A 15,602-nucleotide genomic window follows, 5' to 3' on the forward strand; every position below is an offset into this window, starting at 1 on the left:
CCTCCCACCCCAAACTGGACGGAACACCTGGTCCCGGTCGCAATTGCGACCCTGGTAGTTCTGCCAGTGATGAAATGCTTTAAAGTGTTATTAAACCCTTAGGTTTTGTTGCATATATGCACTGGCGGAACTACCAGGGTTGGTATGCACAGCGAAAAATGCGATTGGCCGCAGCGGCGCTGATCGCACCTGTCAGCGATCCCTCTCTCTCCTCCCGGCCGCTGCAGCTTCAGAGTGGCCAGGAGGAGAGAGAGGGAGAGCAGACAGGTGTGATCCAAGCAGAGGAGAGGCAGGTAAGTTCCTGCCCCCCTTCAGAAAGGTCCCGCCCCCACCCTTCACGCCGTGTTGAGTAGACCTTGAGGGGAGAGCTGCACTCGCAGCCCTTCCTCTCAGCTGTCACAGGAGTTCTAGCACAGTGCTGTGCTAGAACTCCTGTATTGAGGGAGACAGATTCAATAAGGAGAACCTGTCACCTCCAAAAGGCTATCACACATGGGGCTTGTTAACTTTATTGCTATCACACAAAAGCTAAGTGAAAAAAATTGATAAATTATCAAATAAATAAACATTTATGAAAAAATAAGTAAAAAATTATAATGAAAATTATAAAAAGTAAAAGATAGTAAAATATAAAAAAAAAGAACAAAATGTATAAGAGAAAAAAAAGTTTTAAAATAATGGTTTCTTGCACCGGGGCCCTGAGGTTTCTAGTTACGCCTCTGCTTACACAAGTTTCTACATTTCTTTGGAACCATTTTTATTCTAATTTAGATGTTTAATGTCTGTTAACAACTTGGGATTGGACACAGAAGTAGAAGGTTCCTTTTACTCTTACTCACCTCTTTGTATACTCTAAAATAATCAAAGATAATATAAAAAAATACACAACTATAGAATAAATATTTAGTTTAGAATTAGCATAAGCTCACAGAAGACAGGTTGTGTCTCACACATTTACGGGTCTATTTATAATTGTTTTCAACCACGATTCACACATTTTCCAAATTTAACTCTAAAAAAAAATTTTTTTACTCCTGGATGAAAACATTTATATTTAAGCCCATTAGTGTTTACAAGGAGGTCATTTCAAATCTCGATGTGGAAAATGTTGATGTAATATATTTAGAATAATAAGAGGTTTTCCTATTTTACTCATTACAGTATTAACCCTTAGTTCACTTGAATAAGTAATTTCTCTTAGTTTTGTTATACAGTTTGTACATAAAGCTTTTCTTTACCTCCTATTTAGTTCATTTTAGTTTTTTGGTTACAAGTATTTTTATTGAAAGAAAAATAAAGTACATGTAAACAACAAGACATGCTGTATAATGAGATGCACTAAAGTGAACAGGAAGGGAGCAGCACGCACATCAAATAAAGTATGTGTTATGGACAAAACAACCGAGGTCGTCCGGGGGAAATGGGAAAAGGCATATGAAGGGAAGACACCTTAAAGTACAAGTATGAAGAAGGTAACGATGTGATAAAAAGAGGAGGGACACTAAACCAAGTCAGTACGTGCTACAGTTCTCGCTGGAAACTAATGTAAAAAGTCAGGTGTAGTGGGACTTTCTTTAAATCAGGGATGGAAACTTCCGGCCCTCCAACTGTGGTGAAACTACAAATCCCATAACTCATCTGTCTCTGGGAGTCATGCCTGTGGCTGTGAGAATCTTGCAATGTCTCATGGGATTTGTAGTTTCGCCACAGCTGTAAGGCTGGAGGTTCCCCACCCCTGTTTTAAATGGACAGGGGTGAAACAAGGTAGGAGAGAGAGGCAAAGGAGAGGCCAAGGGGAAAGAGGGAAATAAGTAGTGGTTACTAAGGTAGTGGAGAGTGAAATAAGACTAAGGACACAAAAATTACATTGTTCCTCGCCTGGGCAGCACCCAAGGTGGCAACAGCTCGCTGGGGAGGAGGATGGGAATGTACATTGATGGTTATAGGGCGGAATAGTGAGGGAAAGGGGAGAGCAGGTTTAGGAGGGGAGAGCAGCATAAGTTGCAGTATGTGTGAACCGGTGCCATCTCATCAAGGGTTTTGAGGTATCAGGTTATGTTGTCATTTGTATAGTGAATAAGGTCTTCCATCTCGGCTACTGCAGCAAGCCGTAAAAGCTATTCTCTACTTGATGGTGGACGTGGAGATTTCCAGTGTCTGAGAATTATGGTTTTTGTGGTGTTTAGTATATTAATTTACAAAGAAGTATTTTGTGATGCAAAGAGAAGCATAAAAATGGTAGAATAAGAACACGGCTGGTGTAAAAGCAGGAGAGGGGTGTCCGTAACAAGAGTGGTAAGATCATGTACAGCTGTCCAGAAGAGCTTTAAAACCGGGCAAGACCACCAAATGTTGAGGAGATCTCAGATGTCTTGAGAGTATCTCAAACAGGTTGCAAAGACGTCGAGGTGAAAACAATGGAGAACAGCTGGCGTTCTGTACCAGCGTGATCGTAGTTTTGTAGTTCGTCTCCTGAATTTGAACTTTGATGGAGCTAGCAAGAGTGTATTCATTTGTTCCCACTCCTCGGTAGATAAAGATTTGCCCAAGTCAGCCTCCCAGGCACGAGAAGATGAAAACCCGGACGGGGTGAGAGCTAAAGAGAGAAGAATAGATCTCCAAGATCAAGTGGGGAATAGGTCCCCAAGAAGTACATAATTCCCCAACCCCTTAAAGGGTCGAGAGAAGTAGTGTCTATGTTGGCTAGAATTTAAGAAGTGATGAATTTGGAGACATGTCCAAAAAGGCATGGGTCTAGGATCTCTGGAATTTGTCTTTAGGAGGTCACGAAACGAACCTTTAGCAGTGGAAAAAATGACAGGTTGGGTGTCGACTTCAGGTATGCAGAAGGGCTTGCACGTGATTGTGAAAATCTGTAGCATAGATACGATGGTGGGATGGGACAACAGTGGGGAATCCATGGCCATGGGAGTCTCGGACATAAGTTGCTTGACATGAATCCAATCTTTTTATAGTGATTGTATATTTCACTCTGATGCGGGCGAGATGAACTAAACGGTAATATTTCTGAATGTCTGGTAACCCAAGGCTACCAATTTGTTTCGGTGCTGTGGGAGTGGCCATAAAAACTTTAGCCTTGTTTCCCCAAAGGAAATTTTTAATAGAGGAAAAGAAGGTCCAGAGAGTGCAATAGGTATGGTCTGGAAGAAGTATAGGAGGCGCACTCATCTTTAAGTTCACAGCTTTTCTGAACCAGGAGATTAGTGACGCATGCCAGTCTTTCAAATCTGTTCGCAATTCGGAGAGTAAGGTCAGGAAATTAAGGGGATACATGTTGGAAAGGTCAGGTGGAAGCTTAATCTCTAAGGGTAGTAGTAAAGAGAAAAAAAGGGAAAATGCTTGCAGGAATTGACCATCTCATCCACAAGCAAGATATTAAGTGCCAAGGATTTCGTATAATCCCAGGCTACCCTGTTGAACATTTTTTTGTAACAGTTGACAGGAGGAAACCCGCAAGTCCGTGGCGTTTAAGCCAATAAATGAGGCATATCATGTTTATGGTATTGTCCCTAGATTTTTTTTTTCCAAGAACAAAGCCCGCTTGGTTACGGTCAGATAAGGTTGGAAGAAGAGGTAGACCAATTAGACCGTATTTCTCTTCCATTCATTGAAAGACGCAGTGAAGATCGGAAAATCACACCAATGGGTTATACTGCCACCTGCATGAGTAGGATGCTAGGCACCAAACACCAAAAACAGGCAGTTTTTCTATTGGAAAGAAGATGATGATTGGATCAAGAGGCATCATTTAAGGTAAGTCCTTAAAGCATGTGTGTGGGGGGGGGCGAAATGTGACTTTAAAGGAGAACTATGAGATGAGTGATTTCCACTCACCTCATAGTTCTAGCCGACCTGTGACTATGAGACTGTCACAGGTCGGCTCAGTAGATCGGGAGGTGAGCGAACACATACCAGGTTCGCTCACCTTCCAATCCTGTCACGGCTCTCTGCCGTGACAGGGGGAGGGGCTGGATTCCCCTCTCCCCGCTCCGATCTGCCAGCGCTGACTGGCGGAACGGACGGGGGAGGGGGCGGGTACAGCTGGCTCTGCCTCTAGATAGGCAGAGCCAGCTGTCACTCACGCAGCTGGGCGGATCCCGTCATCTACGTCGGGATCCGCTCCGGCTGCGGCGTCTCAGTATACCGCGAGCTGTAGCTCGCGGTATACTGAGCTTAGGGTAACGGGAGGACGCTAGTTTGTGTCCTCCCGTTACCCTAAGGAGAGCTATGGGGAAAAACACTGACCCCATAGTTCTCCTTTAATGTCACTTTAAAGAAATTTTACCGGATTACTTCTTGCTGGCTGGAGTATCCGATTTTGCTCCTGGATATGATGCTTGCCAGGGTATTTCTTCCTCTGCAGAAGGTTCGGAAGTCACATGTTTTGTCAGCTGTCATTACTCCGTTGGGTTTCAATTCAAATTTGAATGCAGAATATGGGCCTGAAGATGGCTTCCTTCGGGGCGGTGGCATTTGCATACATCATACTTGCATTCTCCAGCGTGACATTTTCTTAAAGTGGGACATGTTTCCTCGGTCCCTGGACAAGGAAATTTGCTTGAGTGGGACAACGAGGGCCTCGCTGCTGTGGTGGCTTTCTATGTTGCTGTCCAGGAAGTCTTTCCTTGAACTTTTTTTTGGAAGGTGTGGACGACGGACGTGAGCCTCCACAGTTGGGGCAGCGTGTTGGGCCAGTTGTCGATTCGAGGTCTCTGGGCGCCAGAGAAGTAATCTCTTCCATCAGCGTGCTGGAATTTCGTTCGATTCGTCTGTCACTGGACTTGTCACTTGTCACTTACAAGGTCGATCAGTGTCTGATGTCTGAATTGGGAGCTTTGTTTTGTACTGTATGTCTCCCTTTCTGGTGTTGCAGAGGGATAATGTATTGCTTTGTCCTAGGCCATCCTTTCTTCCTAAGGTTGTGTCAGCTTTTCAATTGAATGAAGTGGTTGTTTCTACCTTCGAGTTGAGCCGGTCGTGTTTTGAGAGCTCTTGCGAGGAAACTTACTGGCTTTGTTACCGTGCTCGTAGAACCTTGTACTGTGTAAATATGAAGGTGGTTCTAGTATGTTCATGAAGTAAGTGAAGAAGCTCTTTACAGGCTTGCATTAGTTCTACTAAATGATTCGCTGCCCGGGAGGATTTATGGGCATTTTCAAGAGCTGCTATACGAGAGGAAAGGGCTGAGCAACGTTCTTTCCTGGCTGCATGAAGTTGGGCTTGAAGTTGTATAAATTCTCCTCTGATTACACTTTTGTGAGCCTCCCAAGCCATAAGTGGGGTAGAGTATAAATCAGCATTAAGGGACATTTCCACGCTTTTGTAAGTGATTTGTGCTTTTTGTGGTAATGTAGAGGTGCGGGGGAATGTACAGTATATGTGTGTGCGTTGTCAGGAGTCAAAGGGCTAAAGCTTTCATACTTTATTTAATAGACTCTTTCACGGGACAGAGTCCTTGAAATTCAAAATTCCCTCCACAGGATCTTCAATCCATCTCTCTGAAGCTGCCCATACAGCTGACGATTATCGCACGATAATCGCGGGTGATCCTGTGATCGTATGATAATCGGCAGGTGTATGGGCAGCGTGCGACCGCTTTTACAGTACGGTCGCACGACTTTTGTCTTACGAACACGCCGAAAATCGTACGATTGGTAGCGCGAAAGCCGTACGGGCCGAGGTGCGCTAGCGCACACTGCCCGCTCACCATTGCAATCGTCTGTAAGCCCTCCCCTCAGCGGTGGAGGACTTGATGATCACAAGTACTATCTGCCTGTCCAAGATGGGCAGGTTGTACGAACTTTTAATCGCCTTACAACCATCGCACAACGGAAGTCGTGCGATGGTTGTAAGGTGTATGGCCACCTTGAGGGTTGTTATCTGTAAACTGCAATCAGCTGATTCCTCTCTGCTTTGCTGACCCCCATCCCCCTGCCCTCATGAACTAGCAGACACTCAGCACTGAGGAGAGAGCAGAGAGGAGTCATCACATCTCCTCATAGCTCTGTGTGTGTGTGTTATGAAGAATCCCCTGCACTTGTGTCTGTAGACCTTCTCTTTGTGTCCTGTGTCTCTCTCAGATCTCTCTCTCTCTCCTGGGTCAGATTTACGCTCTCTGCTGCCCCAAGTCCCGGTTCCTCAATGTGCCCCCCCCCCCCCCCCCACCATTCTTGTAATTTACCGATGACTGTTAGAACAGATAAATAAAAAATGGACTGGGGGGAATTTATCAAAACTGCAGCAGACAGAATCTTGAGCAGTTGCTCATGGCAACCAATCAGCTTCTCTCTTCCGTTTGCTCAGGTAAGATTTGAAAATGAGAGAGAGATGCTGATTGACTGCAGTGCAAATCTGCTCCAGATTTTGTCTGGTCCAATGTCACCAGGGCTGTGCGCAGTGTATCAGTGCATCCCTAATTGAAGATTTTTGTCTGGGGCGCTGATGCAGATTGCAGTTTCCATCTTATATTTGGATTGCTTTTGTATATGTAACATTCACCGGTTTTTGTGGCACATTTGATTGTGTTTTAATGAGTACACTGGAATGACTCGAAATGATTAGTTGAACACCAGAATTATTTAGTTGAACATCGTGGGTTGTATATCAGTCCCACAGCGCGGTGCAAATCACATTATATACATATTGTCTGGGGACAGTGCAGAGTGACCAGGAGATTTATATTTTTACCTGTGACTACAGTTGGAGGAAGAAATCCGTTATATGTTGTTCTGAGCGTTTACTGGAGACAAAAATATAACGGATATCTTTAGCAATCACAACAATCCTCCAACTGTAGTCACAGGTAAAAAAAAATCTCCTGGTCACTCTGCACTGCCCAGGGTGTGGTACCACTATGAATATTAATGATGCTTGTGCACAACAGAAGCAAAGCATTGTGGGAAAATTAGTATTTCCACACCCTACATTGTACACAGAAGTCTGGCAGCCATTTAAAAAAAAATGAAGCCTGACAGGACAACTAAAACAAAAGTGAGTTCTTGTGTTTTTATCCAGGATCTGCATATGCCAGCATCATGTACACCAGCAACACCATGTACATTGCTGGCATGTTTTTTTTTAAATGCCCCCGCAAATGTCCTTTTTAAGCTCAATGTAACCTGGTAACTTACATTTCAAATTTGAGACAGATGTTTCAGTGTTGAGAATAGAGGGGTTAAGAGAATAGAGGGGTTAAGTCTTTAGAGTTGAGGGGGAGAGTGTAAGGAGGGAAAGGTAATGGTCATTGTAATCAGGGCATGGTTTGAGTGTGTCGTAGGTTCAATCGTTGCCTTAGGTTCAGTAGATGTCTCTGGGTCAGGAAAAAACTAGTCAAGTTTGAAATAACCAGAGTGTGGGTGGGAGTAGAATCTGAAGTCCATGACTGTGGGATGAAAAACGCGCAAGATTTCATGCAGATTAAGGGAGATTACGAAAAGGAAGGGAAGATTTACCGGACGATTCAATGGTACATTAAAGTCTCCTACGAGAATCATCATTCCCTCTACAAAGTCCCTGAGTTTGGAGCACATTTTGCAAAAGAAGGGAATTCGTTTAACATTAGGGCAATAGACGTTGGGGTGTTGTGAAATTTGCCCCAGCATGCAACATGGGTTGAAAAACTGTCGGGAACAAATAGATCTCAGTAGTATTTAAGCAAAATAACATTACAGCATTAGAATAAGGCAAGGGGGTGGACGGAGATGGGGGTGAAGGAACAGGTAGTGAGGAGAAATAGAAATTCTGTCATCACAGCATCTCCCAGAGATTAACAGCCAGGAAGCAATGGTGGTAAGGGAAGTCTAGAGAGTTAAATGCTATAGAACTGCGGTAGCGCAAGTCTCTGCCAAGGCTGTGAAATATAGGGAAAGCCGGGGTGAGGCAAAAATGAGAACATGCTTAACCAACGCAACCATAAAAGTATAGAGATAATAAACGCAGTATATTACGCATATACTTTATATATTATGTAAATGTGCGAAAAAGCATATAACATAACATGGTCTATCACAATGAAACATCTGGAATGCCAGATCTCGAGTGTACACATGTAAAACTACAATCCACAGTACAATGACTGAAGTAATTTCAGCTTCCAGGGTCCTGATGAGGAAATGTGTCTAGCATGAAACCCAGCAGAGCCATTGGGATTGTAGGGAGATACAGGGACAGTGGCAAAATAAGGTGAATGGATGAGAGGAAACATGATGCTGGAGAAATCAGCAGAAGGTTGAAAATGGGGAAGCTATGGCTAAGGGATGTCCAGAGCCAGAAAACGGTTAGATCCAGTGGTTTCCAGAGAGTTCAACAAAAAAAAAGGCCTTGTAGGGAAAGAAAAGTAACAAGCACTTATCTGCAACCAAAAAGCACTAAGTGATCACCTGGCATCGCTGTGGAGTCAGCATCCAAGTGACAAACGTGCCGGGTCTCAAGCAGCAAAGGAGGCATTGGGCATCAGGAGCTCTTCCTTGCGGCATCTTGATGATCTGGGGCACTGAGCGCCAGTGGAGGTTGTCGGTTAATCGATGATCTTTGGTGTTCCAGAAAGCTCCATACCAGTCTGGGAGCTTGAGGGATGGTATGCAAAGTTGAGAACAGAAGCAAGGCAAGTCCAGAGGCAAAGTTAGAAGAAACATAAGGCAGCAAGGCCAAAGGGGGAATCGCCACCTGTTAAAGATGGATGCCTCAGGATCAGAGAACTTGTAGAAGCAATCGCAGTCCTCTCTGATTTTGGAGGGTGATGTGGGAGACATCCTGGTAAAGCTGGTTCTCGCGATTGTGGAAAATGAGAGGACCATCTCTAGCTCTACATAGAATCTTCTCTTTGAGGTGGGAATCAACAAGACAGCAGGTGATATCCCTGGATGGGTCTGTGTACCTGCCTCTGGGTCACAGTGCTTGATGAAAGCACTCCAGTGCTATCGGAGTCCAGTGATCAGTCGAATAGATCATAAAAAATGTGCAGCACAGCGAGCTCTAGCTGTTCAGTTTTGACTGTCTCCGGGACCCCGGGGATGCGAACCTTGGGGAGGCAACCTCTGTTTGTAGATGTCCTCCAAGTGGCGGTGTATCTCAATAAGGTGGGTGTTGTAGGTCTCTGAAGTCTCCTGGATGCGTATTGATGCAGCATGAAGGGAAGCCACTTCCTCAACTTCCTAAATGCGGGCCTCCAACAACTGGACATCAGAGTTTAGTTCAGAGATGGCTGCCCATAACGTGGTTTGATGTCAAGGGGCGACGGAATTTTCAGGGCTTTTACTTTTTTAGTGAGTCGTCAGTAGAGGCAGATGGTGCCGGAGCTCCCATGTGGCATTCTGTAGGTTGCGAGCGGAAAAGTTTGGGGAGATTGCGGTTCTGTTGAGTGCCGGAGTCAAGATGATTGATGGCAGGGGTATTCTGCCTGACTTTCCCCATGGTTTGAAGCAAATTAACTAGAAGCTGAAAAAAAGGGGGTCCATGAGTTGTGTTGAACTTTCTATTGGAGTAAATGAAGGTTGGGGGAGCAGGGCCCAAATGGGAGGATTTTGAAAAATAAATCTTGGTCTAGCGGGATTATGTTAATGCTGAAGGAGGGACTGGGGCCCACAAAGTGTTAATGCACTTACCTTACAAATTACCCTTCAAGCAATTAAACATGTCATATACACTTATTTATATAACCATTCCTTTATTTTGATTATCTTCGCAAGTTACTGTAAATTCCATTCCTTGTATGTTCTGTGCAAATAGTGATGATTTTTACTATTTACAGGGAGAAGCTTCTGGAATTCCTCTGGTCTCTGAAGCAACCTGAAGGATCGTTTAACATGCATGTGGGTGGAGAAGTGGATGTGAGGTCAGATATTATTTCATTTTGTTTTTATGTGGTATTTTAATAAACTAAAAAATATTTATTCAAGTTTGGATAAAGTAGTCTTATTAAAATTAAATATGCATCCCCCTGTGTTATGAGCTGTCAGCTGTGAGTAGACACTGGTGGTCCTAATCACTGATAAGCTTATGTATGTTGGGGACTACAGCTCAATACCAGCATTGATTTTGAGTAGCCCTGCTGCATTCTCCAGAATGTAAAATTATTTAATGTTGAAATTCCTCCTTTTATCCCATCTAACAATAACTGTGCACAAAGGTTGTTGAAGGCTCTCTATTGCTTCCTCTTGAAAGTCACTACTTTCTAGCCATCTGTAGATAGCACCTGGGAAAACTCAAACTGGACATCAGTAATTTGAAGGAAAGTCTTACTCGGTCTATGTGGATACAGGGACATCACCACCTCTTTCTCGATTATATGGAACTATTTTTTTCTCTAGTCATCTTCCAGTACAGCATCAGAGAGATTGGCTCCTTCCACCGGAACAGGAAACACCTCACCCACACCTAATAAAAAAAAGAGCACATGACTTGCATACCTCAGTTTTTTTGTGTTTCCTTTGGCCAAGCAGGACATCGTAATGTTTATTATTTTCTGCTAAGGCCTTCGTGCTAGTTGCAGTGGCCTCCTGGTCATGGGTTCTGTTTGCCAGGGACAGTGGACCTGAGGAATCCATGATACAGGTTCCCAGGGCAGGCTCGATCTGCCCTTTCAAATGCTTAAATGGTTTTCAGCCTGAGGTCTTCTGTTGGGGGCAACTATCCCCCTGATACAATAAGTCTCAGTGAGGCTTCCCGGAAAAATGTTGTTTCCTTAAAGACTGGAGGACAACAGTGTGTCTGTCTTACCTGATCTGGCCTCAAGGTAATGACTTCCAGCAGAGCGGTACCCCATTTTTTTTCGATTGAATGAGTGCGGGTGCCGTGTCTGGGCACCATCAGATCTCGTGGAGATGTGTACCGGTGTGGAGCCGGAAACAGTATGGCGGCCAGGGGGATGTGATGTGGCTGGAAGTGCGTCTCGATGGTGATGTACTTCCGGTCTGGCGATCCTGCGGCTAGACTGCGAGGACACTAAGCTGCTCAGGCCACGCTATTGTGGAAGGGGAGACAAGTTTGCTGGACCAGTGCGTACAAATGGGGGAAGCAGCAGGACGCAGTACCCTTGTGGTCCCCACACAGACCTGGTGGATCAATCTGCTAGCAGCTCTAAGGTAGGCGAATGATATTCGTTCCTATCTTTGTTCTCCCTCTATGTATGGGGCATTTTACATGAGGGGTTGGTCGGCACATTTATTGTATGGTTTTTCGGGTTATCTATGTGCTCAACAGAGGCTCTGGTTTTGTGTTTTGCAGACCAGGGCCTCTGAAGGAAGAATGGTCAGCACACGTATCTAAACCCAGAGATGTGCAGCATGCAACATTAACCAGTTGACATCCGCGGTGTTAAACCCCCTTCCCATCCAGGCCATTTTTCAGTATTCAGCGCTGCGGTACTTTGACTGACATTTATTCCGTCATGCAGCGCTGTACTGAAATGAATTTTATACCCTTTTTTGGGGACAGATAGAGCTTTCTTTTGGTGGTATTTATTCACCACTGGGGGTTTTATTTTTTTACTAATTTAAGGAAAAATTACCGAAATTTAAAAAAAAAAACAGTTTCCCCTATATTAAATGATAAAACATTTATTATTACCCAATTTTTTGGTAAAATATAAAAGATGGGGTCACGTCGGGTAAAAAGACACTAAACATGTCAAGCCTTAAAATTGCGTGCGCGCGCGAAACCTCAAAAAACGATAATACCCAAAATTGGCCATAGGCGACGCTTTAAAAGCTGTTACCGCTCATCAGTTTAGTGTTATCAGTGATTGATGGCCCTAAAATGATTGCTCTCACTGCGACGTTCGCGGCGATATGTAACATGTGTAGCGCAATTGTAATTTTTGCGCGCTGGGGCACCGGACGCGTATTTACGTTTATAGGCGCGTAAACGTGGGGGTGGGGGAGTTAAACATTTTGGGGGGGGTTTTTCCCCTTTTTTTATATGTGGCTTTTATTTTATTTTATTTTTTTATGTGTTACTTTTCTTTTTTTTTATTTATATTTTATTTTTTGCACTTATTGTTATTGCTATTATATAGGGGGATAACAATCCCCCTATATAATAGCAAAGGCACACTGACAGGTCCTCTTTATGGAGACATTAGGGGTCTCTAGGACCCCTAATGTCACCTGTGGACCCCAAAAGAAGCTGATGAAGCAGAGATCTGCTTCATCATCGGACGTGAACGAGCACATATAGGCGATCGGCGGGCTATGGACCCGCTGATCGCCTATATGTGAAACACCCGGTAACGGGTGTGTGCAATGGTCGGGTCTTTTCTGCAACCCGCAGATGTAGCAGTGCATGGGGCATACCCTATGTAGCGGACGGCAAGAGGTTAAATATCCCTCTTCCAAAAAAACACTGTGCCAACCCTATGTAGGGAAGCTAGTGGCGGATGAATCATCAAGCATGTTTAAAGGTCTGATGGACTGTATGAGGGAAAAGATGGTGTCGTCTTTTCAATCATTCTGCACAGTAATTCAGAACATAGGAATTATTGGAAGACAATCGGTTGGTCAGAGACCTTCCGTTTCAGGGGTTAAGTCAACTTCCAGTCCAGGGGTTAAGTCAACCAAGCACCAAGTAGAGACATAAAAACCAAAAAAGACTTATAAATGAGGATGCACGGATAGTGGAGAAGGACATAAGGGAAGGGGAGGACAAGGTAAGGTTGGGGGAGAAAGGACACCTCAGGAAAATTTCATACCAGTGTCATGCTCATCAGTCATCAATCGTTCCAAGTCCGCAATGCAGTCCATCTCCAGAGTCCATACCGCCAGAGTAGGGATATCTGGCATACACCAGTGACGGGGGATGACCGCCCTTGCAGCTGTCAAAAAGTGCCGGAAGAGCTCCCGTTTTAGAGATTGCAGAGAGCCTGGTATCATAGTTAACAGGGTAATCCTGGGGTCAAAATGTCACTCTGTGATACACATCCAACACCTTTTGTCAGAACTCTTTGAATGGTGGGGCAGCTCCTCCAGATATGAGTCATGTGGCCTGGGGAGGCTTGGCAACGCCAACAGGAGTCTGGCACCTGCGGATAGTAGCGGTGTAGCACTGCAGGGCATCTATACCATCTGGTTAGAATTTGTCAGGTTCTTATGAGCCTTACTAGCAATGGAGAGGGAGTGTGAGAGACTAAAGGATCTCTCCCAGTCTTCCTCACTGATGGGGAGATTCAACTCGCTCTCCCACTTCGGGACATATCCCCGGGGAGGCAGAAGCAGAGAGGAGGGAGTAGAGTATCGAGATGGTGTGGGAAGGGGGAGAGGCCTGCAGGAGGAGGGAGTCAAAGTCCGTAGGTTCCGCTTCGAAAGCCTCTGGTTGAGGGAAGGATGCCACAAAGGAGTGGAATTGCCTGTCCTCCAACCACATAGCTCCGACCGTTGAATCTGATGTGCTCTCCCTCATGGCCACCACCAGACGTCTATGCGAGTCCCTATTCCACCGCCCAAAAGAGGATCTATGTAGAGCCGGGGGAAAGGCGGGGTTGTTGATGAGGTGTGTCATGGGCCTGACATAGGAGGAGATTCCGCAGCGGGAAACCCATCGATCCCATAATCGCAGCGCATGAAGAGTCAAGGTAGGGAGGGGCGAGGGCAGGGTGCGAGAAGCTGGGGGGATCCAGAGGAGTGCCGTAAGGTCTGAGCCTGCGATCACCCCCTCAATCAGGACCCACTGTTTATCAGTAACCCTATGGAACCAATCCGAAATGCGGAGCAAGAGCGATGCCGCATGATATATGCGTATGTACGGGGCTCCTGCACGCCCTTTACGTTTGGGGAGAGAAGGTTTTGTAGTTCACTCGGGGACATGACGAACCCCAGATGAAGTTCGAGAAGAGTTTTTTGAAAAAAGATGAAGGGGGGACAATCTGCAGTACCTGGAAAAGGTATCGAAATCTGGGGATAACATCCATTTTTAATGCGTTCATCCTACCCAACCATGAGATGTTCTTCCAATCGTACCCCGTCAGGTCTTGGGAGGTCTTCTGGAAAATAGGGTCGTAGTTTAAGGTGAACAGCTTGGAAAGATCCCCGGAAAGGTGGACCCCGAGATATTTTACCGAGGTGGGGCATACACGAAACTGGAAGTTCGTTTGAAGCGCGCGTAGGTCCCTGGCCGTCAGCGACACGTTCAGTATTTCCAGAAGGAGAGGTTAACTTTAAAATGACTAAACACGCCAAAGCAGGCAAACTTCTGTAGGATAGAGGACATCGATGTATGGGGACTAGTGACGTATAGGAGCAGATCGTCTGCAAAGAGTGCCATCTTAGAGCGGACGGGCCCCAATTGCAGACCAGGAATCGTCCCGTTTTGGCATACGGCTACAGCCAAATGCTCCATGGTGAGCACGTAAAGGAGAGGGGAGAGCGAACATCCCGGTCTGGTGCCGTTGGAGATCTGGAATCTCGGGGATAAAGAGCCATTGACCCGGACACGTGCCGACGGGCGAGAGTACAGGGCCATGATGTTACGGAGCATAAGAGGTCGAACCCCAATCTGTAACAGAGAATGCTTGAGAAAGCGCCAACTCAGGCGATCAAAAGCCTTATCGGCATCAACCGACAGGAGGCACATAAGTGTCTTGGACATTTGAGCATGTGGCATAAGGAGGACAGTTTTGATGGTATTGTCCCTAGCCTCCCGCCCCCCAACAAACCCTACCTGGTCTGAATCAATCAAACTGCGGAGGAGAGGCTGAAGCCTGTTGGCAATCAGTTTAGAGAATAAGTTAAGGTCCACATTTAGGAGGGAGATGGGACGATAGTTTGTACAAAGGGTATGGTCTTTCTCAGGTTTGGGAATGAGGGAGATGTGAGCTTCCAGGGTTTGGGCAGGAAATTCCGATCCTTGGGCTATAGAATTAAAGACTCTCAGGAGGAATGGGGACAGGGCGTCCTTGTATTGTTTATAGAATTTGTCCGGGCCCGGACTCCTACCCGCCGGCACCAATCCCAGAACTAGACTCGATTCGTCCGAGGTGAAAGGGATTCCAAACTCTCCGCAACCAGATCTTCCAAAACAGGCAGAGCAGTTTCCTGAATATAGGACGACAACCGGGCCTCCTGAGATGGGGAGGCCCAGTCTGCCCCCTCTATATTATAAAGTGCTTCATAGAACTCCGTAAAAAAAGCCAGTTGAATCTCTGACGGGGAGTAGACCAGTGTATCCGATGAGGTCTTAATATGGGACATAAAGGCGTGCGTGGATCTAGGATGTAGGGTCCGGGCCAGGGCCCTGCCGCACTTATCCCCGAACTCATAGGCCCGATAAGCCAATTTGTCCTGATATCTGCGGGTACAGAGATCCAAAAACCCCAGTAGCTTCTGTCTAGTCTGGGAAATCTGTAGAAGAACCTCTTGGTCAGGTGACCCTTTATGGCGTGTTTCAAGGTCCCTAAGGGATTAGAAGGTTTCCTGAATACATTGAGATCTTTCCCGTTTGCGGGGTTGAGTAATGAGTGTAGTCCCTAGTCAGTGGGTGGAGAACCCGCCAAACGTCTACCAGATCAAGGTCCGAAAGGCACCTCTTGAGTAGGTTTAGTTTAGCATATGATAGAGCCGAGCGACCCACAGAGGAGTCCAGCACAGGTTCCA

General features: G+C 45.6%; 1 protein-coding gene across 1 annotated transcript in view; it reads left to right on the plus strand.

The window, feature by feature from the left end:
- Positions 1-15,602, plus strand: part of LOC108796770 (protein farnesyltransferase subunit beta-like) — a 76,134-nt gene that overhangs the window by 37,873 nt on the left and 22,659 nt on the right. Inside the window, exon 6 of the mRNA XM_018568293.1 lies at positions 9,770-9,853. Within this exon, the coding sequence (XP_018423795.1) occupies positions 9,770-9,853 (84 nt within the window). The remainder of the gene's footprint in view (positions 1-9,769; positions 9,854-15,602) is intronic.

Source organism: Nanorana parkeri, unplaced genomic scaffold (genome assembly GCF_000935625.1).
Source record: "Nanorana parkeri isolate BGI_ZX_2015 unplaced genomic scaffold, ASM93562v1 scaffold1168, whole genome shotgun sequence".
In the NCBI taxonomy this organism is placed as follows: Eukaryota; Metazoa; Chordata; class Amphibia; order Anura; family Dicroglossidae; genus Nanorana; species Nanorana parkeri.